At 36.8% G+C, this 11,086-nt stretch overlaps 2 protein-coding genes across 3 annotated transcripts; one reads left to right on the plus strand and one right to left on the minus strand.

The window, feature by feature from the left end:
• The first annotated feature begins 2,790 nt into the window (after positions 1–2,790).
• On the plus strand, positions 2,791–4,572 carry LOC144574496 (uncharacterized). Of its 2 annotated transcripts, XM_078324454.1 has the most exons (2): positions 2,791–4,237; positions 4,268–4,572. In XM_078324454.1, exons 1-2 carry the CDS (start codon positions 3,010–3,012, stop codon positions 4,297–4,299), a joined length of 1,260 nt encoding a protein of 419 aa, XP_078180580.1. In that variant the 5' UTR covers positions 2,791–3,009; the 3' UTR covers positions 4,300–4,572. The 2 variants fall into 2 exon arrangements, with proteins under 2 accessions (XP_078180580.1, XP_078180579.1); XM_078324453.1 differs by having other exon boundaries at positions 2,793–4,572.
• A 595-nt stretch (positions 4,573–5,167) lies between these two features.
• LOC144574494 (L-ascorbate oxidase homolog) lies at positions 5,168–10,038 on the minus strand. Its single transcript, XM_078324449.1, has 8 exons — positions 9,633–10,038; positions 9,416–9,525; positions 7,075–7,345; positions 6,859–6,961; positions 6,406–6,751; positions 5,862–6,227; positions 5,700–5,778; positions 5,168–5,607 (listed from the first exon to the last, which is right to left on the minus strand). Exons 1-8 carry the CDS (start codon positions 9,789–9,791, stop codon positions 5,395–5,397), a joined length of 1,647 nt encoding a protein of 548 aa, XP_078180575.1. The 5' UTR covers positions 9,792–10,038; the 3' UTR covers positions 5,168–5,394.
• Between the last annotated feature and the right edge of the window lie 1,048 nt (positions 10,039–11,086).

Below are 11,086 nucleotides of genomic sequence, written 5' to 3' on the forward strand. Positions count from 1 at the left end.
TTACGAATTATTTTTATCCTTATTCTATTCTTACTTGTTATGAATTATTCTACTTTCTTACCTTTATTTATGAGTGAGTCTATGGTACTATGCATATCACGGGTTGTTACCGTGCTACGGCTCTATATTCGAGTTTTCAAATCTTAACCGTCGATCCGAACCGTTCATCTTGTTCTCCATATTAATATGTGTTTGGAGACCAAATTTTACTTTTTTTTGAAATTTATTTACTATTTTTTTAGATATTTAGAAAATCACTTGATCTGAAAATTCCGGACCATCTAAAAACAGTGATTTTCAATAAATCTAAAAAAATAGTAAAAAAATTTCAAAAAATATAAATTTTGGTCTCCAAATACATATTAATATGGAGAACAAGATGAACAGTTCGGATCGACCGTTAGGATTTGAAAACTCGAATATAGAACCGTAGCACGGTGCCAAATCGTAATATGCATATTACCATAGACTCACTCTTTATTTATTATGATTGTCAGATAATAAACGCATCAAACAACAAATTTCATGGTCCAAAAACAGAGAAGGTACAAAACATATTAACCATTCAATCAGTATTGGTCAATCTGGTATCTGCACATGCACAATTTAGATGATGAACTCCTTGCCTCAGGAAAATAGCATTTTTGTAAGTTAATTTTTTCACACTATATGTGCCCGGCGGCCCGGCCCAATTAAAGACAAGCCCCATTATGGATTTTTTTTTTTTTTAAATTAGAATCAATTTTAATTATTTTAATAAAACAAGCACTATTTATTTAGTTTTTATAAAAAACAGCTCTACTGATCTTAGGAATTAGTGAAGAGAAATTTTAAATTTTGTTTTAAAGAATCAGCGTTAGTCATTTCTACTTGTTCCTCTCTTCACCGGTCTATTTTTTTTTTCTTTAAAATCAACTCAATAGTGTTTGTTCTATTAAAATAATTAAAATGAATTCTATTAAAAAAAAAATCAACTCAATCATGCTTGTTTTATTTAATATGAACCACATATGTTATATTGTTTCTATTATTTTGAACTTAATTATATGATATGATTAATTTCATCCAAACATTTCTTTTATCGACTCGGGCACATCGGACTAAAGTTGACTTAAATAAATATTTCATTTATTTATTTGTTCCCTTATAAAAAAAATGCAAACAATTGGAAAGCAACTAAGCAAAAAGGCTATGTTAACTAGAGCTTACAACTAAGAAGCATTAGTGAAAGACTACTGCCGTACTGCATGCTTGCATGTGGGTGGATGGGCGCTAAAAATGCATTAAATGACATATAAGGAAATTTTGCAATATACATTAATTATGTCGACCCACAAATTTTGTATCAAATTAACATTATATTAAAAAATAAATCAGTCGGCATGTTTGCAGATGGTTTTAGAAAACCAGAGAACCGACTTTTTTTATAAATATTCAAAAAAATAATTAAATTTCAAAAACTAATTAAATTTGCGCCGGATTTCAAAATCTACAAAAACCGCAAAATTTTTTTTACGATTTTAGACTGAATTACTGCAACAAATTTTGCCGTTTTGAATAGATTTCGAAATCTTGCACAACTTTGATTAGTTTTTGAAATTTAATTATTTTTTTGGATATTTTGAAAAAAATTCGGACCAGAGAGAAGCTATATATATATATATATATATATATATATATAAATGAGTCATAGACCCACATTATTCCAAATTATATAAGTATGATCATTACTTGCTATATATATTGTATAACATTAATCTCTGTGGAATGATCGATTTTGTTCAAATTTAATTTGTGAGCGAACCAAATTTTGTGCAATACCAACGAAATTATGCTGTAATTAATTTAGTTGGTTCCAGTAATTTCTTCCTGTAAATATTGACAAAAATGTTTGAATTGTGTGATGGATTTCATCTACTAGCTACTAACAAATTAAACATATATAACAAGTTAAAAGGATAGTTTAGTCTTCTTAGCTAAACAATACGTATAATTAGTTTAAGCCATCCAATTATAAATACGGAAAGAAAATAACCAAAATTAACATTTAGTACAATTGTACGTAACATATATAACTTCTATCTTTTCTTCGATATAATCCTGATATGTAGTTCACCGCCTTTTAATTAATAGTTATAAAATAAATTAATGGAGAAAGTCATCACAAAAATACTGTTGACCTTTTACTTTGTTTTAAGAAGAAAAAAAAACAGAAATACCTTTTATCTTAAGAAAAAAAATAGAAGTAACAAAAGGAATTCACATTAATTAAGAAAATAGCATACTTTTAATTTAGCTCACATATTGTAATAACACACACAAGTTGTTTTCTTAAAGATCTTGATATCTAGCAATTTAATCAAATCATTGATCATGTGAGAAGTGTTATTTTTCTATATATAAGAAGAACCAGTTTTTATTCTAGTGACATAAAAAAAAATACATTTCGTGTGAGAAGTGTTCCAAATCTTCATTAGATGTTATTTATGAAAATTTAATAAAAGTTAAAAAGCTAAAATTTTATATTTCTATATATCTAAAATAACAACATATATAACACTTCAATAGAACTAAATAAAAAAATTAATATTATGGAATCGTGTTACATAAAAGAAATAAATAAAATTTATTATAATTCACAAAATTTTGTTACTATATATATAGGCCTTTCTATTGGTCTCTTGTTAGTAGCTGTTAGTGCTTGTCTGTTCAAAAAATTTCTCTCCAAGTCAACCCAAGCTCTTATATATCCAAATCCAATGTGCTTAATTCTCACTCTAGCAGAGTAGCAGTGCAATCAATGGCTCTTCAACTACTCAACTGCTGAAACGCGGAAGCAAGATCTCTCATTTAATGCATATAATCCATTCAACGCTCATACAATAAGTGGAGACCTCCAAGAGGGTTTGCACTGTCTCCATGGTTAACCATTGTTGCCTATATAAAGAAACCATTTGCATTGGCTTCAACACACAGTGAAACCAGATAAATTAAGTAAGAGATCCATCCATGGGTCCTCCAAAGATGAACATCAGTTCTTTTTTCTTGTTTCTTCTTTTCATTGGAGTTGCACTCCAGTTGAGTGTAGTTGTAAGGGCCGACTTCGGTCCTCGTGGTTTTGGTCGAGGTCCAGGTTTTGGAAGGGGACCATTCGGGCGGGATTGCCGGTTTGGACGGTGTAGGGACGGCCCTGGTGGAGGTGGCGGTTTCGGTGGTGGCGGCGGTTTTGGAGGTGGTGGTGGTGGAGGGCTAGGTGGTGGCGCAGGCCATGGTGGAGGATTTGGAGGTGGAGCTGGTGGTGGTGGTTTAGGTGGCGGAGTTGGTGGAGGTGGTGGATTTGGTGGAGGAGGTGGTGGAGGACTTGGCGGTGGCCATGGTGGTGGCTTTGGAGCTGGTGGTGGTGTAGGAGGTGGTGCAGGTGGTGGACTTGGTGGAGGTGGTGGGATGGGTGGAGGAGGGGGTGGGGGACTTGGCGGTGGCCATGGTGGTGGCTTTGGAGCTGGTGGTGGTGTAGGTGGCGGTGCAGGTGGTGGACTTGGTGGAGGTGGTGGGATGGGTGGAGGAGGGGGTGGGGGACTTGGCGGTGGCCATGGTGGTGGCTTTGGAGCTGGTGGTGGTGTAGGTGGCGGTGCAGGCGGTGGACTTGGTGGAGGTGGTGGGATGGGTGGAGGAGGGGGCGGGGGACTTGGTGGTGGCCATGGTGGTGGGTTTGGAGCTGGAGGTGGTGTAGGAGGCGGTGCGGGTGGTGGTCTTGGTGGAGGTGGTGGAGGAGGAGGAGGTGGTGGTGGTGGTGGTGGTATAGGAGGTGGTCAAGGTGGAGGGTTTGGAGCTGGTGGAGGAGTAGGAGGCGGTGCCGGTGGTGGTGTTGGTGGTGGTGGCGGCGGGGGTGGGGGCGGTGGCGGTGCTGGTGGTGGTCATGGGGGTGGTTTTGGTGCAGGAGGTGGTGTAGGTAGTGGTGCAGGAGGGGGTGTTGGTGGTGGCGGTGGTTTTGGTGGAGGTGGCGGAGGCGGAGTTGGTGGTGGACATGGGGGTGGTTTTGGAGCTGGTGGTGGCATAGGCAGTGGTGCTGGAGGTGGAGGTGGTGGCGGCGGTGGTCTCGGTGGTGGCCATGGTGGAGGCCTAGGTGGCGGTGGCGGTCTCGGTGGTGGTCATGGTGGAGGCCTTGGTGGCGGAGGTGGTGTTGGAGTAGGAATTGGGATTGGTGTAGGTGTTGGGTTTGGCGCCGGTGGTGGTGCCGGTGAAGGTGCCGGTGGTGGTGCCGGTGGAGGTGCCGGTGGTGGTGCTGGTGGGGGAAAGTAGGTTCTCTGGCTCTGGTATGAGGCATTGATGGATGCATTTAGTGATTAAGCAGAACCTGTGATGTACCACAGTTGTTTGGCAGGTTACCCTTGGTTTCAAGTTCTGAATTTGATGCTTGAATAGGTTCATAATCAGGATATTAATAAGTGTGTATTACTGTATTAGTAAGTGTTAGCATTTTTTTCTTTCACTTTTGCATAAATAAATTTCAAAGAGCTGTTGTAATTGTCATATATTAATCCAAGGATGTGATTGATTATATAGTCTTGATCACCTGTTACTGCATTATTGGATAAATGATAAATCCGTTATTATCTTTATTATTGGGAGGAAGGTTTCTATAACAAAATTGATAATGGAGACATTAATAAATTAAATTGATATTCCATGAGATGCTATACATGTGATACTTCCGGACAAGATTTGGATAACAGAAAACATTATGCAAATCAATTCTATGTTAAATTTCTGCAGTACAAAACTGCTAATGATAATGTATAAATACTGCCTGTGATATACATATTCTGGCAGCCAGAGTGATACATGAGGAAGACCTCTGGATGAAATACTGCTAGTGACGAAATCAAACGAAATCAGAACCTATGATCTTCGCGCATGTAGTCCGAGGAGTGCTGTTAATTTTTCAATTTTGGGTATCACCCAAAATTTAACATAGCAGCATACACTACATCTATAGTGTCTGATTAAGTTATTAACCCTTGTGCTGCTATGAGTTTTCATAGATGTAGTGTATGTTAAATTTTGGGTGATACGCAGTTTAAACCCTTGTGCTGCTATAAGTTATTTTGTTTCATAGCAGCACAAGGGTTAATAACTTAATCAGACACTATAAATCCCTCAGCACTCAGCAGAAACAAAATAATTTTATTAAATAAGAATGGTGTGATTACAATAATTCTACATCGATACTAGATATCACAAAATATGACGCAAATTAAGCGACATTTAACTAGAGATAACTTACTGACAAATCAAAAGTAACAACCAGAGTATAACTAAGAATCTCTTATTTTGTCACCCTCTCGTGACAAAATAATCTAATGGCGTGGCACAACCTTAAATGGTGTTCTATATTCAGAGAGGTCTAGTATGACGACCAGATGCACGGCCACAAAGGAGAGCATTGCGGGGAATCGGGTACTCATCTCGCCATGAAGTGGAGGTGGTGTATACACGGAGGTAGAATTGCTGCCCAAGATATTGTCTGACCCAATCCTCTGATCTTACATTCCACATGCCAACATTGTCTAGTGCAATGTAGATTGCACTCCATGATTTTGGGTACACCTGCAAAATTGATACATATTTAATAATAATTACAAGTATTTCATAATTTTTGGCCTAAATTTTATCTCAATTTCTAAGTTCTAATTTTATACCTGAACAGTGTATCGAGCAATAGCATCTCTCAAGTTGTAGTTGTTTCGGCTAGCTGATGACCACTGCCCCCCATCCATTCTGGTAATGTTAGAAGGGATAAGTAAAATGATACAAAAAATTTAGCATGCATAATTTCAGATTAGAAAGAGAGAGAAATATACCCGACAACCCAGAACATATATCCATCCATATGCCAAGATTGAACTGTATCTTCATAATTCTCAAACACAATTTCAATATAGTCCCTGTAATTCACTTGCATTACTGAAGTTGCCAAATAACCACCGCCAAATGTCGGGTTATCAGCTATGGTTCCGACAGAAAATACACCGCCTATCTTGAAATAATCAGCCAACTTTAGAGGTGTATCAGCAGGGATGAACGATGCACTGTTCACTGCATATCTCTGTTTTCCATTTATTGCTGGTGCTGAGTTGGCGAGTCTTATCGTTTTGACAGTTGGTACCAATCCATAGTGGTACGAGCCTTGAGGGTTCGGTCTGGGCCCACTGGCAGTCAGGTTCCATCTATATGTTTAGTTAAAAGAGAAAATATTTGTAAGATTATGTGAATTTTGAGTAAGGTTAGTTCAAGGGTTTGTTTTCTCTGTACATACATATTTCACATTAGGAAAAAGAAAATTCTTCATGTTTTGTCGTGTGAAAATTACAAAGACATTAAACTCCGAAAATGCACACTTCTCACCTAATTGAGCGAGCTTGATTAAGGGAATAATCAATCTGAATTGTGGGCCCACCAGGAAGTGCACCAGGAGCTTTGCCACCTGAATTGCTGTAATGTAACACAGCGGTTGTTGTGAGAATAGTGCTAGTGAAGCGGGTTGAGACGACAATGCTATAATCAAAGCCTGGTTGGTCGGCTGTGACCAGAACAGAATACGATTGCCCCAAATGCACGTCAAGGGATGAGTACATGCTTTGCACGGTGTGGGACCCTTCGACCTCCACTAGCTTCATCATGTGACCTTGAAACCTTATGTTCAGTGAGGTCGTCAAACCAATATTTGATATACGGAACCGGTACGTTCTCCCTGTATACGTAGATACAATTGGTGAAATGTTGATGTCAGTATCAAAATATAATAATATATGTATGGCAAAATTTGATGCCAGTATACTATTCTTTTGTTAAACGTACCAGGGTCAACAGTGAAGGTATTGCCATTCCATCCACGCCCGTTAATTAACAGTCCATCTGGGAAATTTAGAGTGTGGCCACTGTCTAGTATGTACCTAAGATCCTATAAACAGAAAAAAAAAAAATATATATATATATATATATATAGTTGAACTACGTTTTGAAAAAAATTATCAAAGTAGAGAAGTACGTAGTAAAATTAATATTGTAGCGTACCGTGTGGTTAGCCTTAAACCAATCACCAATCAAAAGAGTGTAATCAGCAGCAGGTGGCGGGAACGGAACGGGTATCTGGGGACGACTCAGGACCCGGATTCCACCGAACCCACCGGCCGCCTTGTGGAATCCAAGAGAAGGGAAGTAATAGTAGGTGCCGATCTGATCTTTCATTTGAAGTATGTATGTGAAGTTTCCACCAGGGGGTATCGGGCATGTCGTGCCGTATACACCATCCTCAAATGAGTTCCTCCTTTGCTGTATACCGTTCCTGTAATGTAAGATTAAGCAGTTGAGATATAAAACCTGATCTTATAATCACCCTAAAAGATGAGTGGTTTTAAATAAATTTTGTATACTGTGGTCTTTTGACTCAGTAAGCATTTCTTTAACTAAGAATTCAATATATGCAGCATATTGTTCTAAAATATTTGGCAATTTTTTTTAAGGAAACAATTATTGAAAAAGAAAAAAGAAGAAACATGACGTGCTATAATATACAGCAGCTTATTAGAATAGTTGGAGCACTACCTTTAATTTTTATTTCTTTTAGTATGATGTTGGAGTACTAATTTTTACCAAATTAAAGGTTAGATGAATTCCATTATAGTCTTAAATTTAGGAGTAAACAAAAAGGAAAATAAATCAATAAGAAAAAAAAAAGTTTTTATTTAACTCAAGTGTGGGGGTAAATGGGCCACCTATGGACTGACTATTTAAACAAATACAGCCTGTAAAATACAGTATATGGTTGACCAGATAAGGTACACTGTATATCACGCGAACCCATCATGATTCAATATTACGAGCGCACATGTTGAAACAACAATACTAACAATATAAATTTCTAAAGATTTGTTCCCAGATATTTAAATTGTATGCATGGACAATATATATATTTTGAGAGATTCAGCTTTTAAAAGGCCATTTAAGTAAATACTAATTCTTTAATGCTCTGAATCTAAACCTATATGGTGTTAATGATATTTGTTTATGGTCACAAAAAGAAAAAAAAATAATGAAGCCAAAAGTCAGGTCAAATAGTGTCATAATAAAACTTGTAACACGTCACAGTCACTTGTTTTGATTCGTTCCAAATCAGGAATTCAGATCCAGTGAAGTAACCCAATCTTTGAGTTTTAAATTGGGACTGTCCGATTCGAATCCGAGATGATCTATCTAAAGTGGAGCACACATATCCCGAGATATGAATTCGAATCTCAAAGCAATCTCAATCGACGGATTCAAATCGAATGATCTCGATTCAAAAGATTGAGTTACTCTAGGGGTCCGACCAACAAACCAGGCAGGCCTGGGTCTGGATTTCTTTTTACTGGATGGTGACAAGTGAAAAAACAAAAAATTTGTTGGTAAATTGCACTAAAGGATCATATGAACTGATTTCTCCACCGACACACTTTATGAATATTTTAATATCGAATAATCATATGAACTGTTTTCGGATCTAAAAACTAAAAGCGAATTTAATTCATCGGAGCAGCATTTCTGTGTTCTGTCCCGCCACTTTTTCAATATTTTTATAAAACGCACTAAAGGACAAGAATTTTTCTCGAATCTATCAGTCAATCCCTGGAATCCAAAAGGCAAGCAAACAGTGCCAGCTTTCACAAAATCAGAACCGCGTCATTGATCGATTGTATTCCTCTCTCCCCAAATCCCCATTCACCACGTGGGTAATGCTATTTAACTCCAACTTGAGCAAATTTAAGAGCCAAATTAATTAATCGGTATCGTGGTGGATTTCCCATGGTTCATACTCACAGTTTGTAATAATTTTTTTGTTAAGTTAAATTTTCATTTTAAACGTACTTCAAATTAATTATGGTGACGCAATATTATTGAATGTGTACTGTTGTTTGTATCTATATTTCTTTGTAAAATTTTAGCGGGACCGTGCTTTATTTGGTTATTCCTGTTGTCTTACTTTTTACAGCTGCAATCCAATAAAAAATTAAATACCTTAAATAAAATATACTAGAGCTATGTAAATTAAATACTTGAGCGTAGATCACGGGAAGTACATAAGGACCATCATTCTACTGGATTTTGATCACTATCATAACTAGAATGTTAGCGTAGAAGTAATTAAATAAGTTCATCAAAAACATAGATCCAGAAATTAAATAATCTATAATTGCATCACGAGTCAAAAATTAAAGAAGAGGTAGCTTTCAAGTGGATCCGTAACTCAAAAAGTTATACTTCGTTCAAGGTACTTCTGAGGAGACTTATATGAGAAGATTTCGAAATAACTTCTAAAAAAATGCAGGGGTCTGGAAAAAGAATAAAGAAAAATGTTGGGGGGGATAGAATGAAATACCAGGAGATAAGGAAGGGTTCATTGAGGCTGTTGTAGACATTGATAATCAGATTGTCGTTAGTTACCGCCTCGATTTGCGGTCCAGGGAACTGTCCGTTTATCAAAATGCCCTGCATTTTTTCAGAAATATCAAATATCAGTTTAGATTTCCATATGGCCGAGCAACTCCTGCATTCACACTTTTAAACAACTGCATTGGAGTTGATTTGAGTTGTACCTGTTGTTTTACGCCGAGGGGCCAGATGTCACCATAGGTGACATTCCAGGTAAAGAAGCGGTACGGATCGTCAGCATTCACCGAAATAGCTAGAAATGTAGTCGCAAAAATGGCGAAGAAAATAGAAGAGAAGAGAACGGAGAGCTTGTTGTTTCTCATTCTCCCTCTTGCTTTATTATGTACGACTGTATCGTATCTATTGTTTGTTTTGCTTGATTCCGTATTGTGTTTGTCTCTGTATTTGGTAAAAGAAGAGAAAAGGTGGGTAGTTGTAGAGAAAGGGAAAGAAGTAGAAAGAGATCTGATCTATGGATACTTTCGGGGTATTGAAAGAGAGAGAGAATAGAGAGGTGGTGTGGGGATGTGCTAATGCTCAGGCAACTTGTAATACATCGGTTGCTTATAAGAGATAGATGGGTGAGACGAATTCATTTCGCCTAAAGTAATACAAATTTTGATTTTAGATGTCGTCAGATCTATTTTGGTACGAATATTAAAGGAACCTGTGTATTCCAGCTCGGTCCGGATTGGCTCGAATTCTGATCGGACGGTTATGATATAAATCAAAATTGGAGTTACTTCAGAGGATGCGGACTCGGTGAGACTGTGAGAGTGAAGAGTGAGCTGTCACGGGATGACGGAGGGAAAGTAATTAAAAGGGGATTTTTCTCAGGTCATGTGCTGGGATGAATTCAGATCCTCTGTGTCAGGGATCGATAAAGACTAAAGAGACATGTTTCTGGTGTAAGAGTGAGGAGAACCACGAGGTTGTAGTGTTAGGTTATGAGGAACTATGCACAGAGGATCCAGAGGATTCGATTCATTTGGATATTTTTTTTATAATTGGAAACCCGTAGGCGTCCATTTGGATTCAGCTCTGTTTGACGCGGAGCGAGCCCGGTTTACGGTGTTACTTGTTACAAGCGTGTATTCAGTGAATTTTCATTTTGCGCGTATCAAATAAAAATTCGCTGTAAAATAATATTTTTTATTATTTTTGATAATTTTGGAAGGAAGTGGTATCATGATTTTATTTTATATCATATGGAAGGAAAGTCTATAGCATTCTACAGAGGGAAAAAAAAAGAACGGAAATATAATAATTTTATGTTTCTTTCCATATAATATAAAAGATGAAATCGTCATTTTGCTTTCCTGGATTTAGTTTTGAGAATTACTAAAAAATAAAAACAGAAACATAATCCTAGTATATTTGCTGATGGAAATCATTTCTTTACATAAAAAAAAATGTAAATTCGATTTTTGTAAGAAGTATTTTTACAAAAAAAAAAGAGAGAGTAGATATTAAAATTAACAAAGTACTTGATCCAATAAAATAAAATAAAAATTGGTTTCCTACTTGTGTGAAAATAATAATAACAGTAACAATTAATAATTATTAAATATTAAAAAAAATTGTGCTACAATTGTTAAAGTGCTCCACGGTTAGAGAA

Source organism: Carex rostrata, chromosome 23 (genome assembly GCF_964058835.1).
Source record: "Carex rostrata chromosome 23, lpCarRost1.2, whole genome shotgun sequence".
NCBI classification, from domain to species: Eukaryota; Viridiplantae; Streptophyta; class Magnoliopsida; order Poales; family Cyperaceae; genus Carex; species Carex rostrata.

What these genes read in the sequence shown, in the direction of transcription:
- LOC144574496 (XM_078324453.1), top strand. Translation starts at nt 3,010, where the DNA reads ATGGGTCCTCCAAAGATGAACATCAGTTCTTTTTTCTTGTTTCTTCTT.
- LOC144574494 (XM_078324449.1), bottom strand. Translation starts at nt 9,791, where the DNA reads ATGAGAAACAACAAGCTCTCCGTTCTCTTCTCTTCTATTTTCTTCGCC. An exon ending in CCCTCGGCGTAAAACAACAG is followed by an intron (nt 9,526 to 9,632) that starts GTACAACTCAAA and finishes GAAAAAATGCAG; the next exon opens with GGCATTTTGATAAACGGACA. An exon ending in TTGCTCGATACACTGTTCAG is followed by an intron (nt 5,608 to 5,699) that starts GTATAAAATTAG and finishes TCAATTTTGCAG; the next exon opens with GTGTACCCAAAATCATGGAG.